Below are 26,903 nucleotides of genomic sequence, written 5' to 3'. Positions count from 1 at the left end.
TGCTAACACAAATTCACATGTATCTGAGTCTTTCATGAAAAGGTACCTCAGCCTCAGAGATTCTGAGAATTTATTTTTAACAATAGCACATGAACAAATTTAATTACATACTGTGGTTATAAACAGAAACACTTTACAGAGCTTTTTCCTCAGCTCTGGAAAAAACTGTCTGTAAACTACAGCACAGCAAAATTTACGCCACCATGTGCAATCTGCGATCTTGAAGCCTTTGAAATGTTTGCTTTGAAGATGTGGACCAGGTCTGCCCACTTGCAGTCAGCTGCTGTTAATGGTGATAAATTTGCAAAAATTGCAAATTTGCAAAATTTGCAAATTTATTCCTGTCTTTAAAGAAAGAACTTTACACTAAATAGAAATTCACATTGACTGCTTACATTCTGAGTCCAGCCTGGATCGCATAGATTTGAAACAGAAATTCAGAAATCCCTCTACAAATTGTAGATGTTGCAGAATGGCAATTTGACTGCAAAATGGCATAGGCAACCTTGCTTTTACATTATGGAAATTAAACCAGAATACAACCAGCTGGCCACCAAGTCCTCTGCTGCACAGACACATGTGAGTGGGTTCGTCAGTGCAGAATGACTGATTGTAATCTGTTGACAATCTGTTTAGAAATAAAACAGCAACTTGCCTCTGTCTCAGAGTGACTACTGTCAGTCTGCAATAGTGTGACAGGTTGCCTCCCACCAGGGGACCTGTGCAACTGCCATGCAATCAAATGTGGTTCCCCAATGTCTGGGTGACCAGCTGTTCACTGCAGCCACTTGTAATTAGTCACCAAAAGCATATGTAAATAAATAAATAATTTAGCGCTGCCCTGTTTTCCCTCTAGTGAAGCTATTAATTAATTGTTTTTCAACCTGGAAAATATCATATGGCTAGCTTCAGTGCTTAAGACACAACAAGAACTTAAAAATGTAGGGAAAAAGACATCAACATAGCCAAGCACCAAGTTTCAAACTTGCCCTGTGTGCTCTGAGGGCCTGTAACTTGACAAATTTTAATAGTGAAATTTTTGCAGGCTTCACTAAAGTTATTTTCTGAATCAGCTGATATTAACAATCTAACCCAGTGTAACTGAAGTTGTTAGCAGAACATTAGAAGCTAAATTTTAAATCAACTGGCAAGCATATTATGTGTTCAGCTCAGGATAAAAAACATAAAAAACATATCATGGAAATACAAAACAGTTCCCAACCAGACTGCGATATCTTCATTTTGCTTGTTTAGTTTTATTGAAAGGCCAGAATACAAGCAGATTAGTACAGCTACGTACAACAAGTCCATCAAGGGCAATTAACTAGCAGATATTTTATTGACATATCACTGTCTTGTCATTCAGTGAAATTCCTGCTTGCTCTTCACCTTTTCTTTTCTCAGCCAAACCCTCCTTCTTTTTCTCTACTCTTCCATGTCTCTGTTTCAACTTTCAGCACTTTCTTCCAATTCTAATTATTTGTCTGTGATGGCAAAGTCCCACGTGAAACAAAGAAAGACATGAAGCAGGCACCTGTTATTCTTTCTCGAGGGAAACTTACCAATATGGGTGAGCTAATACTGTTCTGTCTGAATCAGTGTGTCACCACTGAAAAATGTGTATGACTACACTGATAAATTATTCACAGTATGTGTTGGCTTGAGCTGGCTCTTATGTTTTTGCCACAATATACTTTATGTGTATATATGATCATAAAAAGTGCACAGACAAGACTGAACTGCCTGACATACGCAGAAAACCTACTGAAATATTCACACATTGGCCCTCATGGCTATACTCCTATGCACAACTCATAATTCTTGTTTTGACTTTCAGGGGCACAAAGAAAGGAGTCACTGAGGGGAAAAGCATTGAGCCCCCTGTGTGTGAAGGGGAAAAGTGAATAGTACATGTGTGAAGGGACCCTCACTCAAGCAGAACCTGTCTGACAAAGTGAAGTAGACTAAAAGATTTCAAAAAACAGAACATTATGGCACAATCTAAAGAAACTGTTGTAAAACAAAGTAATTGACATCTATCTATGGAAAGGGTTACAGAGCCAGCAAACCACAGTGAGAGCCTCTACCTATTAATGTAGAAAGCTTTGAACAGTGGTGAACCTTCCCAGGTGGAGACCAGCATAGCAAAACTACTCCAAGAGTGCATCAACGACTTATTCAGGAAGTCACAAAAGAACCCAGAACAGCATGTACAGGGAGTGCAGAATTATTAGGCAAATGAGTATTTTGTCCACATCATCCTCTTCATGCATGTTGTCTTACTCCAAGCTGTATAGGCTCGAAAGCCTACTACCAATTAAGCATATTAGGTGATGTGCATCTCTGTAATGAGAAGGGGTGTGGTCTAATGACATCAACACCCTATATCAGGTGTGCATAATTATTAGGCAACTTCCTTTCCTTTGGCAAAATGGGTCAAAAGAAGGACTTGACAGGCTCAGAAAAGTCAAAAATAGTGAGATATCTTGCAGAGGGATGCAGCAGTCTCAAAATTGCAAAGCTTCTGAAGCGTGATCATCGAACAATCAAGCGTTTCATTCAAAATAGTCAACAGGGTCGCAAGAAGCGTGTGGAAAAACCAAGGCGCAAAATAACTGCCCATGAACTGAGAAAAGTCAAGCGTGCAGCTGCCAAGATGCCACTTGCCACCAGTTTGGCCATATTTCAGAGCTGCAACATCACTGGAGTGCCCAAAAGCACAAGGTGTGCAATACTCAGAGACATGGCCAAGGTAAGAAAGGCTGAAAGACGACCACCACTGAACAAGACACACAAGCTGAAACGTCAAGACTGGGCCAAGAAATATCTCAAGACTGGTTTTTCTAAGGTTTTATGAACTGATGAAATGAGAGTGAGTCTTGATGGGCCAGATGGATGGGCCCGTGGCTGGATTGGTAAAGGGCAGAGAGCTCCAGTCCGACTCAGACGTCAGCAAGGTGGAGGTGGAGTACTGGTTTGGGCTGGTATCATCAAAGATGAGCTTGTGGGGCCTTTTCGGGTTGAGGATGGAGTCAAGCTCAACTCCCAGTCCTACTGCCAGTTTCTGGAAGACACCTTCTTCAAGCAGTGGTACAGGAAGAAGTCTGCATCCTTCAAGAAAAACATGATTTTCATGCAGGACAATGCTCCATCACACGCGTCCAAGTACTCCACAGCGTGGCTGGCAAGAAAGGGTATAAAAGAAGAAAAACTAATGACATGGCCACCTTGTTCACCTGATCTGAACCCCATTGAGAACCTGTGGTCCATCATCAAATGTGAGATTTACAAGGAGGGAAAACAGTACACCTCTCTGAACAGTGTCTGGGAGGCTGTGGTTGCTGCTGCACGCAATGTTGATGGTGAACAGATCAAAACACTGACAGAATCCATGGATGGCAGGCTTTTGAGTGTCCTTGCAAAGAAAGGCGGCTATATTGGTCGCTGATTTGTTTTTGTTTTGTTTTTGAATGTCAGAAATGTATATTTGTGAATGTGGAGATGTTATATTGGTGTCACTGATTTGTTTTTTGTTAAGTTGCCTAATAATTATGCACAGTAATAGTCACCTGCACACACAGATATCCCCCTAAAATAGCTAAAACTAAAAACAAACTAAAAACGACTTCCAAAAACATTCAGCTTTGATATTAATGAGTTTTTTGGGTTCATTGAGAACATGGTTGTTGTTCAATAATAAAATTATTCCTCAAAAATACAACTTGCCTAATAATTCTGCACTCCCTGTAAAGAACTGCAGGCCTCACTTGTCTCAGTTAAGGTCAGTGTTCACGATTCAACAATGTGAAGGACACTGGGTAAAAGGCGGAAACCAGTGTTGACCAAAAAGAACACAAAGGCTTGTTTCACATTTGCCAAGACTTTCAGGAAAATGTTCTGTGGATGGTTTGTGTCCCATTACATATAAAACTAACACAGCACTTATTATTTTTAAAGTCACACCCACAGTCAAAAGGGGGGCGCAACCAACTGATAGATGTAGAGGGCACTTACTTTTTCACATAGTGCCGGTTAGGTTTGGATAACTTTAAATCATAATTGGAAAACTGCATTTTGTATTTGCTCTTCGTCTAATGTATATATATTTTGATGATGTGAAACATGCAATGGTGACTAAAAACTAAGAAATAAGAAAGGGAAAAACTAAACTTTAAACTTTCTAGACCACCAAAAGATAGGGATGCAGATTCATATTACAATCATATATTAAAACAATAATTTCTGCAAATACACTTATAGGTGTCCTTGCAGAAAGTTAAATTAGTAGATCAATACCATGTTTATGCATGTGCATATGGAGTTCAGTTTTCAGTTTTCAGTTTTATTTGTCATATGCAAGTTAGCACAGGGTCAACATTGCAATGAAATGTGTTTGACGAGCAGCAGTCACTCAGCAGCATGATACAGTAGGAGAAAATATAATAAAATAAAATAATAAAGAAAATAGAAAAATAGTAATAGTTCACGGCGGTCAATGACTTCCTAAATCTAATTATAATAACTTTATACAGAATGCATATTACATACTTTGCATACTAAATCATTCTAATGGCACGGGTGCATTTTTAGTGACGTAGGTGCATGTGTGCACATGAGCGTAACATGGATGATTGTGTATTTGTGAGAGTGCTTTTGAGCCATGTTCTCATTAAAAGAGTTGACAGGGTAATGTCCGAGTTGTGTGCGACAGGGGAATGAGGCTGGTGTAATGTGTGCCCAACTGAGGTGCACTCTGTGTGGGCAAGAGGACCAACAAGCTCAGCCTGTCTCCATCCATCAGCGCTGCAGTCTGCTCTGCAAAGTGGCACCTCCGCTGATGTACGAGAGGACTGCTGGATGACTAACGAGCAGACATACATTGATTTGGACACACACACACACACACACGCTCTCGCAAAAAGACTAACCGACACATAGTGCATTCCTACTCATATGGTCACACACATACACACTCTATTCTCCTCCTATTCACTCTGTTGCTTCTTTATATCCATGTCACACATATGAAACTCAGACATACAAGTATGCACTTTAAAAGAAATGCAATTTTTTTCTCACTCCAGGTCTTTCTCTCCCAACCTATTCAAAACACATACACACACCTGAAATACACACTTGCTGTCTGACCTGCTTGAATGTCACAGTATATTTATCACTGCAATCCCTTCTGATCTTCTTCTCACCAGTGAGCTCTGACTGATGTAGACGACTTGTTCCCTGATGACACTAACATCAAAGTCTGATTCATCAAATCTCTCCACTCTGGCACAGACTAATTAGCTCACTTCTTTCTTCTTTTTTTTTAAACACATTTGCAAGCGTGATTAACACAGGAAGACTGAGGAGAATATGTGGTGGGTGTAAATAAACCGATGGTCATGGGAATCATTACATACTCTTTGCAGTCAGAAGACGTGAAATGCTCTGGGTTACAAGTGCAGTAAGAGTGTAAGAAAGTATGTGTTTATTTATAAAGTGTCTTTCACCGACGCCCGGTTACAAATCACTGTACACAAAATAGAGTCAAATAAATAAGTTAATTAAATGCCATAAAAGCAATACAAAAACAAGTTATCATGCAGAATAGTGGGCGTCGATGGGGAAAAAGGGGTTTTTTGATGATCCATTGTGTGTCAGGAGTGATTCTTCGCGTATTAATCATCAGTTTAAATAACAAACTATTCTCATTTCTCCCTACATTTTATTGCAACTCATTCCTGATGCATTGAGGTGGATCGAATATCAGCAGTTAGCTAGACTGTTAAATCTGGGGATTCAGGAATAGTACTGTCAGGTGCTATTTATCTATTATCTAACACATACGCTGTTAGAGGATTGTTGATTAAAAAGATGATAGGCATCTTATTATGAAATAATGAATACTGCAGTGCCTGTGAATCAAACTTTAAGATGGCTTGGAAACAGGTCTTTGTTGTAGCTGAGTGACATCACAACAACATAAAACTATAACGTGTTACTCTAACTGCTGACACACTGAATTTTATGCAACTAGATTTTATGATGCTGAATAAAAATTAAACTTTTCAAACAGATGTTATGAAGAGGAAGGAACCACTTATATGTGGACCACTATAGGTCCAACACTGACATATATCTCTAAGAAGCTTAAAGAGTTTCTTTTTTTTATCGAATTTGTTCATTTTGAGGGGAAATCAGTGTGTGGTATATAAGTAAATCTGTCTGTTATTTACTTACTTCAAAACTGACTGCACCAGATCGACACTCATCTCAAATGTCCGTATGATACACTTCCAAGTCGGATATTAGCAGGAGACAGTGAAGCATAGAAAAGCCAAAAGGGGAGAAAAAGTTTGTTACAGTGAATTAGTTACTTTAGAAAGCTTAGGATTTAATTGATAACCACATCACCGGGTGAAAAGGTGTCTTTTCTATAGCTCCATTTGGGCCTAACTCCTAAATATGTTCTTTGACTTAATTTTGGAGGAATAAAATTGTTCAAATAATTTGTAAATCTGTTGTTGACATGACCTTCACAAAGTTATTACTTCTTTGCTATCCATCTTTCACTGTGTTTGCAAATCTTGCATAAAGGCCAGTATCCAACTGTCTAGACAGGATGCTGGTGCTGTTTCTTTTTCACTCTTTGAAATCACACTTCACAGCCAGATGTTACCTTTCTTTTACAACACACTGAGTCGACAAAAAACTGCCTATATGTGTTTTCATGCATAAAAAACAAAACTTAAATCCCTCCCACATCACCACTTCCTTTATGTGATAACAGTTGGTTTTTTGTTTGTTTGTTTGTTTGTTATCTTCTCTTGCCTCCTCTTCATTCCTCTTTTCATTGGGCCCTGAAAGACAGACAGCCAACTTGTGACCTGGACACACAATGTGTCTGTGATATGTTACATTACCCAGTGATGACCAAGTACCCGCTCACACACATACACCAAACATCTTTAATAGGGTAGCAACTCTGTATCTACTCATGCAAACACCGGATGGCATCCTGACAGTATTTATACAGTCACCCACATACGCACGTCCCTCCTTCTGTTCACCCTATCAAATAGATCCTTTTGCATCTTCCAGCATTTTCCACTGGGTGCTGGCCAACCACCTCCTTCCTACCTGGAAGCAAGAGGGAACCTAAACACAGAGACCCTTTTATATGCTCAGGTGTCTCAAATGTCACCATGATCTCAGGAGACAAAGAGCAGCCTCTTCGGGATTCCTTTTAAGTTCTTCAAATCTGAGCGCAATTTTTTTTTTGATCAGTGCACCTGCAGTTTCATGAGTGAGAAAATACCCTCTGAGTACAATAACTGTTTGAGATTACATATATTATATAAAATTCATGTTTGATGATTATTGTATTAAAGATTCTAAAGGACTTTTCCAATACAAAAATCTTTAAGGTCTAACCACAATGTACTTCTAAAGGAGGATTACAAAGACTAAGACAAAGACAAGTGTTGAATTCTTCTTAATTTCTACAGAGGAACAATATTCCACAATATATGCATGTTGAACACTAAGTTACTAGATATTTATTATTTTATAAGTAATTATTTTTTAGCATCATAAATAGCCAGCAACTACAATTCCTCTGTCCAGCCTTGGGTTGCATAATAAGACATTGTGTTGAATCAGTAACTACACTGGTATTTCTTTTGCATCTGCTACACTCCACTCACTGCCTATGTGCTGACAACCAAACTTGGACATGGTAGGTCTGAGTAGGCAGTGCACTGATACCACAAGGGGAAAAAAACAGAAATCAACATGAGATGATTAAGAAGTCATCCAAAAAAAGTCAGTGATAAGTAGAAAATCTTTCTGTCTTTTTGTTATGCCTGGATGGGTTCTCTCTGCATAATATGGCTTACTCTAACAGTCCAAAGGCATATTTGCTACATTAAATGGTGGCAGACAAATTAACTGTAGGTCTGAAAGGCATGTCTGCCTTCACTACATCCACACAACCTCCTCGGAAGTCTTCCTCTTTTTCTCCTGTCTGGCAGCTCCATATTCAACAACCTTTGTCAAATATATCCACTACACCTCCTCTTCACATGTCCAAACTGTCTCTACACCACCTTGCTAACTTTGTCTCCAGACTGCTCAACTTGAGCTGTCCCTCTGATACACTCATCCTGGTGAGTCCCAATGTAAATCTTACAACCTTCGACTCTGCCACTTCCAGCTCCACCTCATGTCGTTCTGTTTGTGCCACCGTCTCCAAAACATATATTATAGCAGGTCTCACTGCCATCTTGTAAACTTTCCTTTTCACTCTCGCCGCTATAATTCTGTCATGGTTTAACACAAGTAGGTAGCCAAAAATGCTGAGATATGTACTAACCTTCTGCAGATAACATTAAAAGTTAATTTACAAACCACACACACAAAACAGAAACCTAAAACTGCAAGGTTTATGATGGATGGATGGATGGATGGATGGATGGAAGGAAGGAAGGAAGGAAGGAAGGAAGGAAGGAAGGAAGGAAGGAAGGAAGGAAGGAAGGAAGGAAGGAAGGAAGGAACAGAAATTGCACCGCCTTGCAGCAACAGCTTCCTCCAGCTGGACAATGTACTCCACTGTGTATCAAAAACATCCCAGAAACTGATCGCAAACATGACAAAGACCCCACGGATGGTTTTGACTTCCAAATTCCCCACATCCAAAGGTGATCAAACATCCCCAAGTCCAAGCCATGTAATCGCTACACCCTACCCAGTGCCTATAGGATATGTCTGACAATGGTGGGGTGTCTCATGCTGCCTCAAGAAAAGATCAAGCTTTTTTGGCGACACAGGAGAAACAATAATATTAAAGTCAGGTTTACATTGGTAGACCAATGTATATCACATACAACATTTAATGATTTTTTTTTGTCCATTATAGTAAATATTACATTGCATTAAAAGTGTCCCAGTTCCAGTTAAAGTCAACAGTTAACGCATAAGCGACTCAGTACAAGCCAGTCTGGTTGAAAGATAAAGTGGGACAGAGGTTGGTCATTAGAGAAGGTGTCCATCCACCTGGCAAATCATCAGGCGATGTTGACATTTTACCTGTCAGCAGACCAAAATGACCCTGGAATCAATTGCTGTTGCACTCACACCATGTGTGACTCATTCAATCTCACACAAACTCTGAAGCGTTTCTGCAACTCGTTTTCAGACACGAAAACAAAAACATGGATGCTTGTATCATCTTAAACTCACACAAGAAAAATGAATAAATAGATCTGAAAAAAATAGGTAAGACATTACTTTCATACACACTAAAACACATGCACAGGAAGGAATCATCTTTTGAGTATAGAACACAAATGCAGACTGTGGCTGGAACCCATTTTAGCAAATGTGATTAGCCCAACACACGCCATCTCATTAAGAGATTGAATCTTAATGCCAGCAGTGTTTCAGTGTGGGAGCATTATTTGGAAAGAAATAAGCCCAGATGCTTATCAGTGTCTTGATATCTGCAGCCCATCAGCAGATATCAGGAGCACATCAGGGATTCCTAAGGAGTGTAGTATACATACTTATAATTCAAATACCTACACACACCATTCAGCTGTTTTCCTACGCATCTGTACGGTGTGGATCTACACACACACACACACACACACACATGCACACGCACACACAGCAGCATCTGTTTCAACATAAGTGCTTACTAATTAAACGATCAAAGGAACTTTTCTTTTATAAATCATGCGCTTTGTGCTGTTTGTGTGTTGGTTCATCACTTACCACGTGTGAATGTGTTTGTGAGTAACACATGTGTGAAGCCATGCGATTCTAAGTTTGTGAAGCCATACATCTACATCACACTGTGGACAAGTTGCAGCGAGATGCTGCATTTACACACTAGCTTTCATTTGTGGTCTAGATGGATCAAAACTATCCGCATTTGAAGAGTTTGCAATAGAAGATGTGATTTGCTATATTCAATTAAAACCAGACTTCAAAGTTTAACTTCAGTTACGCGTGAAGATTCATTAATTCAATTTTTTTTTTTTTTTAGATCAGTGACTTAAGTTTATGTATGTGTTGCTCAAAGGCTTCAAAGGTTTCTTGGGTAACAGAGCAACAAGTTAATGACCCCGGACAAACTACACATGAGAAGAGATCTAAAAACTGACTAACACCAGAAGTGGTGGCGGCAATTAGAGAATCTGACATTCAGATGGGCGTTGTACAGTAAGACACTTTTAAGATCACCGAACTCATGCACATTTCTACTCATTTTGTTGCTGTATTGCCTGATGCTGTTGTCTGTCTAGCTAAAATGTCTGTGTGCTTGCCTGCAGCTTTATATATATATATATATATATTTATATATATATATTTGTTTTTTTTAATCACCAATGCACAGACCCAGTGGGGGGTAAACTTAGGCCTGATAGACTGCTGCGCTTCCAATACACTAACGGAAACCGTGAAGAATAAGTGCAATTTTTTGTGGCTAGAAATTCAATTTGCACAAAAGTACTTCCATTATTTCAAAATCATCAGGCCTACCTCTAAATCAACGAAACGCTATTCTAATCAGGAACCATACATTTATTTTGACTCTTCACGACAAAAATTTGCAGTATTCTAATGCATCTACCTCTTTTTACACCTGCTTTTTTTTTACAATAAGTAAATTAAATCTGTAATTTAACCTACTTTTGCCCCTGTCTTTTGCTTTGTTAGGTTTCTGTTTTCTTTCTCCACCACTGGACATTAAAACACATGTTTTCTGACACGGAGGAGTATTTTTTTTCCAAAGCTCTCTTCATCTCACTTAAGCAAATTGTTTGAGGCTTTTAAATCATTTCATACGTGCAGCTGATCCAAAACTACTAAAGTGTGGGAGGCTGCAGTCGTGAGTAGATGTAACAACTTAACCCCTGCGACCTCAGTTGTCCTGCCTGTGCAAATAAAACGTCAGCATCCGGCTGTGGAGCCCCTCCTCTGACAGCTCCTCTTCCTTCTCTTCACACGGGACTTGACTGGCACAAGGAATGGATCCAGTGTTTTAATCTGTACCCATAACCATGCTGACACTGGTATGTGTGTGAACGAGTTGCATAGGTTTACTGCATAGCCTGTGTTTAACAGAGAGAATCAAAAGCCACCACAGCAGACAGTGAAATAAGAGCTACTTCCAGAAACCCTTGCTTAATCAGTGCACCAACACCACCTACACACTTCTACTGACAGGTGATCTGCACACCAAAAAGGGAAAAGCAGAGACGAATTTTTGAGGGTTGTCACTGTATATGAGTGCTCAAAAAGCTTTCTCTAAAAATATGACCACAACTGTTGGATGTGGATAATAGATACAGTTTACAGTACGTGTGTGTCATGTTGATAAACATCCTAGGATTCGTAAGAGCAATCCATCCATCCATCCATTCGCTTATCCTTTTCAGGGTCGCGGGGGGCGCTGGAGCCTATCCCAGCTGTCATAGGGCGAGAGGCAGGGTACACCCTGGACAGGTCGCCAGTCTGTCGCAGGGCTAACACACAAGGACAGACAACCATTCACACTCACATTCACACCTAGTGGCAATTTGGATTATCCAATTAACCTATCCCCACAAGTCTTGCATGTCTTTGGACGGTGGGAGGAAGCCGGAGTACCCGGAGGGAACCCACGCAAACACGGGGAGAACATGCAAACTCCACACAGAAAGACCCCGGCCTGATGGTGGAATTGAACTCAGGACCTTCTTGCTGTGCGGCAACAGTGCTAACCACCGTGCCACCGTGCTGCCAAATTGTGATAGTTTAGCTAGATCTTGACAGCTATGAGCAAGAAAAGCTTTGCTTGAATGTTAGCAATAATCCATGGCTAATGGAAACTGCATGAAGAAAGAGGAAGCTGGATGCTATTTTTTTTTAATCAGAAATTTTGATCATGAAGCATTTTCACACCAGAAAAATAACCAAAAAGGAAGAAAAAACAAGCTGTGGTCAGTAGAGGACTGGTTTGAATTTAAGAACTGCAACATGTCAGCTTTAAAATTGTCCCTTCAGGGCTTTTCCCAGTGCCACTCTCTGTAGAAAGAAGTGATGAAAGAACCAAGATCATGCAAGGGAGCAGCAGTTATTACATTTTTCCATTTTCAGCTGACAGTCTGCTGCTCATCTTAAAGAGCTCAAAAACTGCTGGAGCTACCAATAATGTCCTGGAGGATAGTAGCATTGCACTGTGTCTGCTTTTTCTGAACACTAGCACACATGCTTGTTATATTCTAACCTTTTCAGCTTTGTGTTCTTAGTCTTTTCTGCACACCTGGAGCAACAGGTGGTCACATTCAAAAAGTAACATATTCATTCCATTTAAATGTATCAACAACTGGCATAAGACCTTCAAGATAAATAAGGTTAAATCAAAAAGTGTTTACATGATTTTTTGACATGTTGGATGTTTAGAGGAAGATGCAAACATCTTCCATAGAGAAGAAGAAACCACAGAGAGTGATATATAAATGTATCATGACCCAAACTGATCATTATCATCAGCAGAAAAATCAATACAAATTTTGATATCTTGTGTGTTCACTTTTATCCCTGCCTAACAAAATATTTTACTGATTCAGCTTTCAGAGGTGGGGAACTCCTATTCAATCGGAAAGCATAAACATGAGATTCTAAACGACTTGTAGTGTTTAGTTCTGTGCTGCACAAGCATAAGTACTCACACAAAAGCGTGGTAAACAAAAGCCCATTCCCTCGGTCTTTCCAAAACGTTGTAGAGGTAATTCTGGAGCCGCCGGTAGCGTGCGTTTCTGCGGTTGCTCTGCGCGCTGTAGGTCAGCGGCTTCCCCAGCAGACTCAGGCGGGCGCCCTGTTTCCTCTCCGCTCCCACCGCACCTGCCGCGGCTGGAGACAGGAGACCGTCCCCGACACCCACAACGTTATTCATAGTCTGCCGTCCGCACTCCACATCTTTTAGTGGGTAGTCCTGCCCCCGACGTCCAGTCGAGGTCTTTAGCCAGATCCCGCTGCCGCCGCTTTCGTCGCCGGTATGACTTCGCGGCATGGCATAACTAGCGCAAGCGTGGAGTGCGCTGGGAGACCGGCAGGCATTCACGTGTGGCCAAGTGCTTTTGGGCCAGAGGGTGTGTGGCTACTTTGACTTTCACTACACACTAAGTACAACAAAGCAGTGGATGAAGAGTTAAATAACTAATCTATTGGCTGAACAGTTTCACGGTCTGGCTTGGACACTTTGGCCATCTGCGCGAAGCTGAAGAAGAGTTGGGTTATGAAGGTGTGGATCCATCGATACATTTGACGGGGGGGAGGGTTCTCCCACACTCTCTTTGTTACTCAACTCACTCTCACGCCGGTTTGGCTCTTTCTGGCAAAGTGTGTGAAGCCTGCCGGTGCTCTGCTAGTCATGGTGCTCTTTTACGCATCAGACGGGAAGGGCGCAGCACCACCCGCGCCACGAGATTATTAGATGTCGTAAATCTGGACTTGAACGATAGCAGATTTTCAATCTGGGTGATAAATGTTAACCGAAGAAACGTCAAGAGAGATATATATGCACCGATGACGCAGATTTTACGCAGGTGATGAAACTGCCCAATAACCCCCCAAAGAGTGATCACTGTGCTTGGTTTATGTAAGAAAATGCATCAAATAGCAAAATAAAGATACCTTATCTACAGCTAATAACATAGTTTCTTTGAAACGCTTCTACAAAGAAAGAAAGTCCCTCTGGGGGTAAGACTTTCAGAGGAAGTTAACTATGAAGTAGTAGCCTGTAAAGGGAAATACTAAAGAGTGTACAAGGATTAACCTACACACATATGCCTAAATAAAACTTGAATGACTGCTTACACTTAAAGGAGAATGAACAGCACATTAACATTATTACATACTAGGAGAAACAGAGTTTACAGTAAACAGAACTGGACTCAGCAGCTGTAGACAAGATGGTCCGCTCGGTCCAAAACTATTTCCGCCCAAAACAGAATATGCTTTGCTGGTAACAGCTGCGTCACGCTCTTCCCTACTGACCGATCACGTGACCCGTGGAGAACTACTGCCTTATTTTCCACCTTTACTGGATACATCCAGTTAAATGTACACGATGTGTTCTCGAAAAAAAAAAACATGAATTAGGCTTGAATTTAAGAGCTGTAATTAATTATTTATTTAATTGCTTGCTTGCCATAATAACTTAAACAACTCCACTTCGGTAGCCCTGAAGCTGAATGGTTTTTTACTCTAAACCTTCTATCTGATCACTTTTCACTAACTTCTTTTGTATTTAATTACAACTAAGTATTTTCAGGCCCAACTTAACAGCTTTTGTATTAGTAATAGTTGTAGAAGTGATGGCCATCAGTTTCCACCACGTTAGCTAGAAAAACAATACAGTTATTATTCGCGTACATGGCTTGTTCCAGTTCCAATCCAAGCCTGACCTCTAGTGGTCAATCATAGGACGTACGGGGGTTACCCACTTCATGGCCTGCGCCACAGCGTCTATCTAGACCAGGGGTAGGCAACTCCAGGCCTCGAGTGCCGGTGTCCTGGAGGTTTTAGATGTGTCCATTATCCATCACAGCTTATTTAAAGGGCTAAATGACTCCTCAGCATTTCTTGAAGTTCTCCAGAGGCCTGGTAATGAACTAATCATTTAATTCAGGTGTGTTAACCCAGCGTGCGATCTAAAACCTGCAGGACACCGGCACTCGAGGCCTGGAATTGCCTACCCCTGATCTAGACGTTCTTGAATTTTCTCATGAATATTTCCATTTTATCGTGGTTTTGACTTTTGATTGATTTGATTGAGCATACATGAAGACATTTTCTTTCTTTCTTTCTCTCTGGTTTATCCCTATCAGTTAAAGTGTTTTATTCATATTTATTTTTTGATATAAATCATGGCTGGAGGAATGATTTAAAAAGAGGAAAATGTAATTTCATGTTCAATTTTTTATGAATATACACTACAGGTCAAACGTTTTAGAACACCTAAATTTTTCCAGTTATTTATTGCAATTCCAGTCGTAAAAACCCATGAATGGATAGCTTGAAATGGTACAAAGGTAAGTGGTGAACTGGCAAAGGTTAAAAAAAGGGTAAGTTTACCCAAAAGTGAAAAATAATGTACATTTTCAGAATTATACAAAAAAGGCCTTTTTCGGGGGACACATAATGGGTTAACAATTTAAAGCTGTTCTGCAGCAATAGACGTTGATCAAGCCTTAAAAGCTGGTCTACTAATTCCTACAGGTGTTCCAACTTTTCTGGATTACTTACAAGCGCCTCTGTCTGCATAAAAGCAGTGTTGGAACATACTGTGGTACCATAGCCTCGTGAGCATCAGCTGAACAGTATTGTACTGCAGAAAGTTGTGTGTTGCTACCAAAATGGCGAGAAAAAGACAATCAACAATGGAAGAGAGACAAAACATCATAACATTTAAAAATGTAGGTCAGTCCTACAGAGAAATTGCAAAGAATCTCAAGGCGTCAGTGAGTACAGTTTCCTTCACCATCAAAAGGCACTCAGAAAATGGGGCAAACTCTGACAGGAAGAGGTCTGGCAGACCCAAAGCCACAACTGAATCAGGGGACAAGTTTCTAGGAGTTAACAGCTTGCGTGATAGGGGGCTCAACAGCTTCAAGCATAGCTTAATAGTGGTCGTAATAAGCAAGTCTCAGTTTTAACTACAGAGAAGACTTCGAGCTGCAGGTTTGACAGGATGAGTTGCAGCAAGAAAGCCATTCCTAAGATGCCAGAATAAGACAAAGAGGCTTGTCTGGGCCATGAAAGACTGGAAGAAGGTATTATGGACTGATGAAACAAAATTTGAAATCTTCAGTTCATCACACAGGATCTTTGTACACCATTGAGTAGGCGACAGGATGGTTCCACAGTGTGTGGCATCAACTGTCAAACATGCAGGAGGAAGTGTGATGGTCTGGGGCTGTTTTATTGGATCCAGGGTCAATGACTTGTACAGCGTGAGAGGCACCCTGAACCAAAACAGCTACCACAGCATTCTGCAGCGGCATGCAACACTCTCTGGTCGGCCCCTAGTTGGTCAGGGGTTCATCCTACAGCAAGATAATGATCCACAACATAAGTCCAAGCTATGCCAGAAACTTACTTAGGAAAAAAGAACAAGACAGTAAGCTTGAAAGTATGGAGTGGCCAGCATAGTCTCTCCCATCGAGCTGGTCTTGGGACGAACTGGAAAGAAGAGTGAAAGCAAAGCAACCTACATGTGCCCCACATTTATGGTAATCTCTGCAACAGATATGAGAAGAGCTTTCGATTTTTATTGTAATGTGCCACCGGGGTGTTCAGCTGTTATATCTGCCAAAGGTGGCTACTTGAGTCAAAGGTTTAGAATAAAGTTTGGTTTCTAAATTGATTCCATGATTTCTTTTTTAACTCTTATTGCTTATTTGTACTATGCTTTCATTTCAGAGCTCAATGAGACATTAAACTGCATAATTTTCAATAAAAACCTGAAAAAATTGGGGTTTTCTAGTGTATATAGATAACACTTCTCTTTTCAATAAATAGATTCGAAACTACTGCCAGCTAGACTAATGCTGTTTACTGTACACTGACTAATTTCAGTCATTCGGCTCTGTGAACAGAATTTGAGACCAGGTTTGTTTCTTCGTGCATTTGGGGGTTAAAATTCAAACTGCTTCATTTTAAGGGTTTTTGTGACGATGTGTCACTTTCGACGCCTAACCCAAGGAGAGCTGTGCGCGGTGTTAAGAGTATTCAAGGATTAATCGGTCCTTTGAGGATCACTTTAAGTGCTCCGCTGTCTTAACTGGCACGACTTCAGGACCAAGGACAGCGAGACACAAATTTTACATTGGTCGATGACAACGTAGATATACATAGATATAAAGAGAGAGAATAGATGACCTATTATACTAGCAGCATTGGTTGTGTTGCAAGCAAACAGTGACGATAGGTGAGAGAGCGATCGAGAGGATGGTGGCTATAGTCGGTGACAGAGTGTGTATAGAGAGAGAGGGAGAGAGAGACAGTGCAACGGTTGGGATTAGGTTTATATTCTGGAGGTTGGACGGGATTACGCAGCGCAATTCCCCGTGCTGCGCGGTGCTCTCTGGGATTCACCACACGGCATTTCTCAGTTTCCACGAACTGATCGACGATCCCTCCCACACCCCGCGGTCCTCCTGAGATACACTAGCTATATGGAAACATGGCCAACGTTCCGCAGATCGTGAAAATTGGGATTTCACTGAAGATGCTTCCTAACAACACAGCCGTGTACTTCAAATCCGACGGGACCCGGTTCGGACAGACCCGAACCATCAAGCTTCTGACCGGGTCGAAGTACAAAATCGAGGTGGTTGTTAAACCAGGAGCGGTCGAGGCCACGTAGGTAGCCCATGTGGATTTTCCTGACCAGGTCATAACCCAACCAAACTGCTAGGAAACCTATTAATCCAGGGAGGCAAATATCACGTCCAGATCACCATATTCTAAATCTATATTCTATTTTTGGAAACGCAAAGATCATTTCATTTATCAAAGAGCGTCGCTGACATATTTTCAGGCATTCAGATAAACGTTATTGGAGGATGGCGATAAAAGCTCAGAAAGCCTTTCAAATAATGAAGATTTTTCCTTCTGTCTGATTTGCTATTTTTGATGATATTTTCCCTTTAAATAATTATTTCTATAGCGACCTGTGGGGTTGTATGACGTTGTTTTACGAATATTTTATTAATCCTCCCTGAATTTACTAAATATTGGGACTTCTTTGTCGTATTGTTTGTTTCTGATTTAATGTATTTCCCATTTAAAGCGAAATAGCCTGCACTACAGCACCACTGCTTTTCTGCTTCATCTGCACTGAGAGTAATTAGATACATGTCTTTGTTGTAACTGACCAAGGATAAGGCAGACGCACTGATACCACTGACTTTAGCAGATATGCTGAAGAGAAGGCAAGTGCAGATTTTAAACCTGCAGTCGATTACAACGATGTTCTGATGGTCTCTGTATTTTAGGCTTGATTTTGATTTTCAAGCCTAAAATACAGAGAGCCTAAAACAACACACCCCTTTTCCTCTTTTAAGTAGCTTTCAATAATAATAATAATAATAATAATAATAATAATAATAATAATAATAATAATAATAATAACTGAATTAGAAGCAAGCCTTGCTGGAGCGCTCAACGGGGTAAAGAGACTGTTTCCAAGTTCAACGTTCAAAAGTTGGATTTTACGTGGAGCACATAAAGGCAGCATAAACCCCAACTGGCTGCACGTCAAATCCCCCGCAGATTAGGACTCCAGTGTTTGGGCTTTGTGGCACCGCCCTCCTGGGATTTGCCTACAATTCATGATTATGTAATGTGAGTTGTCGTACTCGCATCTCCCAATAAGGATTAGCGTCGGATATTTAACTACCAGGATGTAAAAACATCACTGAAGGAGCACTCCAATATAAAACTAGGTCACACACGCAGTGATGCATAGGTGGTGTTGAACTGAATGTGGGGCAAGCCAGTGAAGCCCAGCTGTAGCCCTATTTCACCAACAGATTTGTCAACACAAGGCTCTCTCTCTCTCTCTCTCTCTCTCTCTCTCTCTCTTCCTCTGATTTTCTCTCTCCCTCCCTCTTTGTGTAAAACTATTTTCATTCATGCATTTCATACCTTTGCTGTTTTGTGATGATTCTATTTTTGCTGTGTGATCTGGTCAATGCAGGTCAATGAGCGTGGGTGGGGTGACCTTCCCCCTGGAGCAGCAGTCTAAAGACCCACAGTCTGTGGTCTATACTGGCCTGTACGAGACAGAAGGTGTGGCACATACCAAAAGTGGAGAGAGGCAACCAGTTCAGGTCAGCATACAGGTATGGATACACTGTGCACAGCACAGAGGTGGAAGAACTGTTCTCGTGTGTTTAGGAATTATGTTTTGATATGAGCTGGTAAAGAAACCTGATGAAGAGCTTCCCTGTTCCCAGTAAGCTCTTTAAAAAAAATTCTAATTCTTTAACGATGGTTTTATCATTCATGTATCTTCAATTTGGATTTTGGTTCTCTTGATTGACTTTTTATCAGTTTTGCAAGTCATGTTTACAGTTCCACTCATTTTAAGACGTTAAACATGGTAGTGTTTTGTGTTTTTCATTGTAGCAACCAAGGCCCTTTTTGGCTCCAGAAATAACCAGATCATCTATTTATTCTTAATTTGGATGCATTTAGACTACTTACCTGGTCTTCTTAATATATCTCTAGATCCTCCACCAGCTTTGTTGTGTCATATCTTACAATTACTTCAACATAATAATAACTGTGGCACACATTTTTACTGAAAATAGGAATAAATGGGATGGAGACAGATTAAAATCAAAACCTGCTGATAGAAAGATTTGGTCTTCACCAGCCCTTTAATCACCAAGTGATCTCATCTGTGTTCAGCCACTTCACCTCATCTATATCTGTGTTTCATAATGTTCTTATAATCCTGAGATTAATGTCAAGTGATGGTCTTACCATGCCTGTTTATGTTGTCATGGTTCTGGTTCTGGCAGTGTTTCTATGGTTACAGAGTATCTTGATAGCCTCATTTTTTTTATCCAAGGTTACCAGGTAGATGATGAATGTTTTGAGGGTGGAAATATAACCTATTTAGGGTTTCAACTCTGCTCTGTCTTCCAGTGAACAGTAAAAATATCAAGTATTGAATTTCCTGGAGCCCATGGTGATGTTTTATTCTTAATCAGCTTTGCGAAACCCAGAAATGTCTCTAATGTTCTAACACAGGTGGCTAAGAAATAAACCCAAAAAGGTTAACAGTGACTGCGGTCAGTTGTGTGTTAACAGAGTTTGTTAATACACTTGGATTAAGATTGGAACTTAACACTGAACTAATAGAAGTAATTCTGTCAAACTTTCTACTATGTTTTATGCAAATGAGGACCCAGATGAAGGACACATGAGGCAGGAAAACACCAAAATCCCAGTTTAATGCTAAGCTGATTCAAACTCACAATAAGCCAAACGGAGAAATCAGGAATCCAAGAATACAGATGGACTGACAATTTACACAGGACATACATATTCATGTGTGTGTGGGTGTGTGGGTGTGCAGAGAGTAATTGAATAGACAAGACTAATTAAAGAAGGAAAGACAATCACAATGGAGGGAAAGCAACCTCATGATATACAGTGAGTCTCAGCTGGTATGTCCTTGATTCCTTTCCTGGCGTTCTCAAGTCTTAGGCCCTTATATGCCTGAGGGAGAAACATGACATGTGAGGAGTTGAGGCATTTAATCAAAAAGAAACATTATGTTAAAGTGATTTTAATGATGTGTGGCACAGCTGCATCACCGGTCCATTGATTTGTGATAGCCTGATACAGTATTTTATGAGCGTAGGAGTACCTAAGACTACTTTTATATTTACACCTACATTTAAGCATATTCACAACTTATATATTATATATTTATATCATATCTCAGTATTTGTGTAATATTACTGTTGTGATCAGAAGGCTATATATATTCATCATGGTCATGAATGTCATGTTAATTTTGAACTTTTAATTACTTTTTCCAGGGTGGATTGATTGTAAAGCATATGTCTTTAATGACTTCAAAAAAACAACAATTAGATGCACAAGTTTAATCATCTCTGTCCTTTTCTCACTCCACATGCCACTGCCATTCTTGTTAATAGCCATCGATTACTGTAATTTACTTCTTTTCGGTCTTACTCTAAAATCCATCCACAAGCTCCAACGCATCCAGAACTCTGCTGCCCATATTATCACCAGGACCCCTTCTATCCATCACATCACTCTTGTCCTGCAGCAGCTTCATTGGCTCCTGGTCAAATATCGCATCAATTTCAAAATACTTTTGTATACGCTTAAGGCAATTCATCATCTCTCCCTTCCATATCTCTCTGATTTGGTTCAGATCACCATCCCATCTCGGTGTCTCAGATCTTCTTCTTCTCTTTCTCTCTCTGTCCCCTCTCCCCGTCTTGCCCATCTTTCCACCATGGGGAGCAGGGCTTTCAGTTGGTCTGCTCCTCGACTCTGGAATTCCCTACTTCCTGATTAAGGAAATATCACTTTCTTCTCTCTTTAAGTCTAGACTCAAAACTCACTTGTTCAAATTTGCTTATCCCACATAACCTTTCTACTCTGCTATTTTAAATTTGTTTTATGTGTTGTGCTGTGTACAGTGTCCTTAAGTGTTCTGAAAGGCGCTTTCAAATAAAATGTATTATTATTATTATTATAAGTTTGAATTTATTTATATTTTCTGTAATCCACACAGAGTCAAAAGTATATATATAAATTCTTCTCTTGTGTCCTCTACCAGAGGCCTGGGAGCTTGAGGGTACTGCGCAGTATCTTAGCTGTTCCTTACTGCGCTCTTCTGGACAGAGATCTTGGATGTTGTTCCTGGGATCTGCTGGAGCCACTCACCTAGCTTGGGAGTCACTGCACCTAGTGCTCCGATTACCACTAGGACCACTGTTACCTTCACCCTCCACATCTTCTCGAGCTCTTCTCTGAGCCCTTGGTACTTCTCAAGTTTCTTGTGTTCCTTCTTCCTGATGTTGCTGTTATTCTGTATCGCTACACCTATCACTATGGCCATCTTCTTCTGCTTTCTGCTTGTCTACCACCACTATGTCTGGTTGGTTTGCCACCACCATTTTGTACGTCTGTATCTGGAAGTCCCACAAGATCTTAGCTCGGCCACTCTCCACCAAAATCTATCTCAATTTTGGTAGCCATAAACAAGATCCTGGCATTATTATGGCTGGATATTTGACCACTGTTTGTGACAGAGTTGGTAGAGTTCATTTAAACTGGTTTGTTTGCTGACATGGACTGAGCTTTGATGTGTGTTTCCAGTTATTGTCCTGCTGGAACACCCAACTCTGTCTAAGTTTCAACCATCTAGCTGTTGATTTGAGGCAAGGTTGAAGAATTTGGAAGCAGGTCTCCTCCTTCTTTATTCCATCAATTTTGTGCAATGTACCAGTAATAATGGCAGCAAACGGCCCCCAGATCATGATGTTACCACCACTGTGTTTGACGGTTGCTACAGTGTTCTTAGGTTTGAAATCCTCATCTTTATTCCTCAGAACATACCTCTTCTCACTGCAGCCAAAGTAGCTCAATCTTTATTTTGTCCTATCAAAAACTTTTTTCCAGAAGGCAATCCGCTTGTCCATATAGGCTGAAGGTGTTGGATTTTCAATTAAATTTCAAGGGGCAGGTCTGTACCCTCTCGCTCCACAGTGACATAAAACTTTTCACTGTGAACAGTGATGCTGGTTTTCCAGCAGTTTGCAGTTCATGGCAGGCTTGAGCCTTGGTAGTAGTTCCTGAACATCTCAGTCAACTTCCTCTCATCTCAGGGTGACAGTTTTGGGTATTGGCAAAGTAGTGACAAATCCAACTAAGTTTTAATATATAGAATTGTTTCAACAGGTGATCTTGGACTCTCAAATGGAATCGCAAATCTCAAGAAGACCTTCTTTCTTAGACTTCAGTGAGCTCCATGGACTATCCCATTGTTTTGAATATCCAGTGAGTGCTGTCAAACAAATAGTTTTTATGCTGGCAAATAAGAAGTTAATCGGCCTTAGCCTTTGCCAAGTTAAGACAGTTTAACTTAACAGGTTAAAGTGATAACTTAAAGAACCGTCAGCACCCCATGTATATATTTTATCACATGCACTGCCCACTCAGTCACAGCTTTTCATGCACCATGGATAAAAACACTTCCCTGAAGATTCACTTTGTATCTTTAATCGCAGCTTCTCCAGCATCCTCCGCTTTCCTTGCTCAAGTTCCATTTTAGAAAGTGTGACATCATTGAAGATGGTACATTTTTCTTTCAGCAAGCAGCACTACATAGATTTTTATGGCAATGAGAACACCTAATGCTAAGATTTTACATGAAAATACATTAATATATATTAATAAATTTAAAGTTTCTGGTTTTCTGGCAGTAAAATGAAATATAAATACATTATGAAATACTGTGTTATTTGTGTCTACATACATTTATATGTGTGACCCATCTGTTGAGTTCACACGCTGAGGCCTATGGGATGATCTGGTGTGTGTGTTTGGAAGTGTGTGTGTGTGTGTGCGTGTGCGTGTGCCTGTGTGTGCATCCATCTGTGCTGTCAGTATGCTCCCTTTTCACTGCATCTTCAAATGATTTTACACATGATGCAACAGGAGTCTGTGCCTTTATAGAGAGAGTACCCATGCATGTTCCAGTCTACCACACTGCATGTGCTCTACATCATTGTGTGCGCCAGTGTATGCACACAGTGGTACATCTGCTTCTGCTTCAGTTCACAGAGGCGGGAATGTTTGAAACGGTGTGGCAGGTGAAGTACTACAACTACAACAAGAGGGATCACTGCCAGTGGGGAAACAGCTTCAACAGCATTGAATACGAATGCAAACCCAACGACACGCGTACGCTCATGTGGGTCAACAAGGAGATGTTTGTGTGATGGTCTGAAAGATTTTTTTAAATCATCTGCATGTTGTTTTGAAATGAAGACAATTCTGTGGTTTTACTCTGTTTTCTGTCTGTCTGCAATCTGCCAATATCGGAAAAACTAAAGGTATTTGAAGAGAAAATGCAGGATTTCCCTCCATTATGCCCTCAAGAATGTGTTCAGGCTCCTGCTAATTCATTTCTAATGGTTTGAAATATAAAATGCAGTGATGTTTCCAGTCTTTTCGCATTTATTGAGGCTAAAATTAAATGAAGTTTTATGAGGCAAATATTTTTTTTCACATGCAGTTTTTTTGTGACATCTGGTAAACCCCAAGTGTGACAAGAGTTACATGTATGTACATTGGTGTATGTGTGTGAGAGTGCCTGTGTGTTTAGTTACAGTATCTGTTTACATATGGTGCTTGTACAGACGTGCATGTACTTTGAAGCTACTGAACGTCTACAGAGAGTTTCATTTCAAAATCCAAACTTTCCACAAAAGGAAACACAGAGCATTCTAGTGTGGTTAAAGAAATTCTTCAGACATGCCTAAAAATGAATTACATCATTCTCTGTCTGATTTAACAAGTGCAGTAATTTATACAAGAATCAAAACAACTGTTTCTGTCACTGTAATATAAATTTAGAATTCAGTTCGGTTCAATTGAATTCAGCTTCATTTATGCTGTGCCAAGGCTGAAGGCTGTTCTTATTATCCAAACAGCTGTTTTGTTGGTGCTGTTGCCATTTTAAGTCATTATTGACTGCTTCTATGCAAACTTTGGTTAGTTGTTGTTACCCAAAATCATAACTGTCTTGTTTGATAAATGTTTTCAGCCCATATCATTTTGCAATGGATTGCACTTGTGAGTCTTGTGAGTCAGCAACCATGAAATTATCGAAACTTTGCTGTCACACTTCGAGTGATTTTTAAATAGTCCCAATTTTGGAATGAAACCCTCAGGGTAGTGTTGTGGATCACTGTGTTTTATCATTTGTGTAATACAGTGTGGCAAATAGGAGTTTTGGATTTGGGTGAAGTTGTGCCCCTGTCTAGTGTATGTTTATTCTCTCTACCTCTAACAGTGGTCCTTGCCACGGATATTTGTGCATAAAGACAAATAATTTATTTGGAATATTTGGACCATTTTGTTCTATTTAATGTGGTAAATATATGATATTTTAAAAAATGTATTTTTGTACAGTGAGTGGACCATGTGAAATGTTTTTACGTTACTGTGTGTACTTTGTAGAAATGACAACTATTTTCAATTAAATACTTTACTTACCTATGCAAGAAATTGGTGTCAAATGTGATGTTAAAATTTTTCTGTGGTGAAGTTTATATTCAGTATTGTTCTGACCTTTTTTGTGATAGTGTTGACTGTTTACATTGTAGACATTAAAATGAAAAATCTTTTTGCGTGGCACACTCATTCTGTGCTATGTTTAAGATTAGGAATAAAACTTTGTTATGCAGCAATAAGCTTATGTTGCTGGTGGGGAGCGGGGGGGCTTTGCTTAATGGACGGAGCATTTCTTCTCCAATCTTCTCTTTTCACTTTCAGTGTGTTTTTCCCACTGTCACTAAGTGCTTCGTCATAGAAGTTTGTGTTATTATTGGTGTTTCTTTCTAAAACTGTAGGGTCTTTACCTTACAATATAATAGACCTTGAGGTGAATGTTGTCGTGAATTGGCGCTGTATACATTTTTAAAAAATGGAATGGAATTAGGAACAAACAAAGAATCCATGCACATCCTCCGAAAAAAGTATAGTACAGAAGAAAATGGCTGACACAAAGGAAACCATACTGCAGAATCACATTATGTGCATACTCGCACAAAACATATTGCTGTTGTTTGGGTCATGTTTATAGGTGATTTATTAAGGCGTTTGGGGATAAATACAAGGATAAGACAATCTAGAAACAAGCACATTGTCAAAAAGAAGAATTTTGCATAAACAACATGAAATCATAGACCCATTCTGTCTAAGTGGTTCAGACTATTGGTGGTGTAAATGTGAGGGGGTATTTTCTTGGGATACCTTGGGCTCCGTAGGACCACTAAGCCTTATTTAAACACCACACTCTACCTGAGTATTACTGCTGACCATGTCCATCCCTTTATGACTACAGTGTACCCATCTTTTGACATCTTGCTGCTTCCAGCATGATAATGTACCATGTCACAAAGGTAAAATCACCTCAGACTATTTTTTTTTAATGTGAAATTAAGTTTGGTATGCTTATCTGGTCTTCACACTCACCAGCTCTCAATCCAGTATTGCACATTTGGCAAGTGGTGAAACAGCAGGTGCATATCAAGGAGATTCAGTAGGTGAATCTGCAGCAACTGTGTGAAGCTACCGTGTCAATATGGAACACAATCGCCGAGGAATAATTCAAGCACTTTAGGGCATTATAGCAAAAATGAACTCCATGTAAAACTTGGATATACTGAGGTTCAGGAGACGAAGGCTAGATTGGCCACTTCTTGTAGTACAGTCATAAAGCCAGTTGGGGGAGCACGTGCACAAACTTGTACTCGAAGCAGGAATACAAATAAATAAATAAATCGATAGACCCAGCAGTTCCCGGATGTACAGTACTGCTGCACCTCCCCCCCTTCGACTTTTCTCTCCTCCCCTCCGCCACCGCCTGCTTGTCAAACCGAACCTCCTCCTCCGCTTACTGTCCCCTCCCAGCGGGTCTCCCTCCCTTCAGCCACTGCAGTGAAAGCCTCGGTGAAGGAGAGAGAAACGGTTAAGAGATCCTGAACCTGGGTGTAAAGCCAGGACGAGAGCCGAGAGCACCTACAGCGTATTTTTCTTGTATTTCTCGCCACAGCTCGGCGGCCTGCTGACTTCTGCTGTTGTAACCTCCTTTTCCGTTCACATCGCTTGGATTTCATCATCCGACCTGCAAGATGGTAAGCAGCAACGACTCTTATTTTCAACCTCCGCCGACTGGTGAACACACCAGTGGACAGGCCTGTGCTTTAATGTGTCGAATATAGCTCAGTTTTGACAGGTTCTCGCTCGTAGCGAGCGTTCCGCTTTGAGTGAACGGTCGAAAAAACGTAGAGCTGTGGCGAGAAGGAAACGCTTTTCTCACCCACTTTTGGCTCCCTGTCGCGCTCTCTGTGCAATACCCCAGGGCTGACAGTAGCCTGCAGCTTGTGGCCCAGATATTTTTTATCCCTTCTCGACATAGCCTACACTCTTATTAGCAACTAGGCCTGTGCAAATGAGTTTTCGAAACAAAAATACACGCTTATTAAGCCTAGGCTGGCGACTATTTGTGGCACATTTCACACAGCAGACAGGAAAATGTAACGGCTGCTTATGTTAGGTCTTTGCTC

General features: G+C 40.4%; 3 protein-coding genes across 7 annotated transcripts in view; 2 read left to right on the top strand and 1 right to left on the bottom strand.

Moving 5' to 3' along the window:
• Positions 1 to 13,551, bottom strand: part of kcnq5a (potassium voltage-gated channel, KQT-like subfamily, member 5a) — a 124,089-nt gene extending 110,538 nt beyond the window's left edge. For 2 of the 4 annotated variants that reach the window (XM_085427429.1, XM_085427430.1), the window contains exon 1: positions 12,717 to 13,546. In XM_085427429.1, coding sequence (XP_085283555.1) covers positions 12,717 to 13,057 — 341 coding nt within the window. In that variant the 5' untranslated portion in view covers positions 13,058 to 13,546. Of the gene's footprint in view, positions 1 to 12,716 lie in introns of all 4 variants that reach the window. The other 2 variants (XM_085427432.1, XM_085427431.1) reach the window with 2 other exon arrangements.
• A 3,604-nt stretch (positions 13,552 to 17,155) lies between these two features.
• cnrip1b (cannabinoid receptor interacting protein 1b) lies at positions 17,156 to 24,818 on the top strand. Of its 2 annotated transcripts, none has more exons than XM_085427854.1 (3): positions 17,156 to 17,412; positions 18,752 to 18,896; positions 23,385 to 24,818. In XM_085427854.1, the coding sequence occupies exons 1-3, from the start codon at positions 17,234 to 17,236 to the stop codon at positions 23,547 to 23,549; spliced, it is 489 nt and encodes a 162-aa protein (XP_085283980.1). In that variant the 5' UTR covers positions 17,156 to 17,233; the 3' UTR covers positions 23,550 to 24,818. The 2 variants fall into 2 exon arrangements, with proteins under 2 accessions (XP_085283980.1, XP_085283981.1); XM_085427855.1 differs by lacking the exon at positions 23,385 to 24,818 and adding an exon at positions 22,507 to 22,689.
• A 1,398-nt stretch (positions 24,819 to 26,216) lies between these two features.
• Positions 26,217 to 26,903, top strand: part of ppp3r1a (protein phosphatase 3, regulatory subunit B, alpha a) — a 29,111-nt gene continuing 28,424 nt past the window's right edge. Inside the window, exon 1 of the mRNA XM_085427408.1 lies at positions 26,217 to 26,471. Coding sequence (XP_085283534.1) covers positions 26,469 to 26,471 — 3 coding nt within the window. The 5' untranslated portion in view covers positions 26,217 to 26,468. The remainder of the gene's footprint in view (positions 26,472 to 26,903) is intronic.

Source organism: Rhamphochromis longiceps, linkage group LG13 (genome assembly GCF_057381845.1).
Source record: "Rhamphochromis longiceps isolate RC_006_pf linkage group LG13, R_longiceps_female_GT1.1, whole genome shotgun sequence".
NCBI classification, from domain to species: Eukaryota; Metazoa; Chordata; class Actinopteri; order Cichliformes; family Cichlidae; genus Rhamphochromis; species Rhamphochromis longiceps.
The sequence above is the reverse complement of the archived record's forward strand: the minus strand, read 5'-3'. Positions and strand labels throughout refer to the sequence as shown.

What these genes read in the sequence shown, in the direction of transcription:
- cnrip1b (XM_085427855.1), top strand. Translation starts at nt 17,234, where the DNA reads ATGGCCAACGTTCCGCAGATCGTGAAAATTGGGATTTCACTGAAGATG. An exon ending in CCAGGAGCGGTCGAGGCCAC is followed by an intron (nt 17,413 to 18,751) that starts GTAGGTAGCCCA and finishes TGGTCAATGCAG; the next exon opens with GTCAATGAGCGTGGGTGGGG. An exon ending in CAGTTCAGGTCAGCATACAG is followed by an intron (nt 18,897 to 22,506) that starts GTATGGATACAC and finishes TTGTTTCAACAG; the next exon opens with GTGATCTTGGACTCTCAAAT.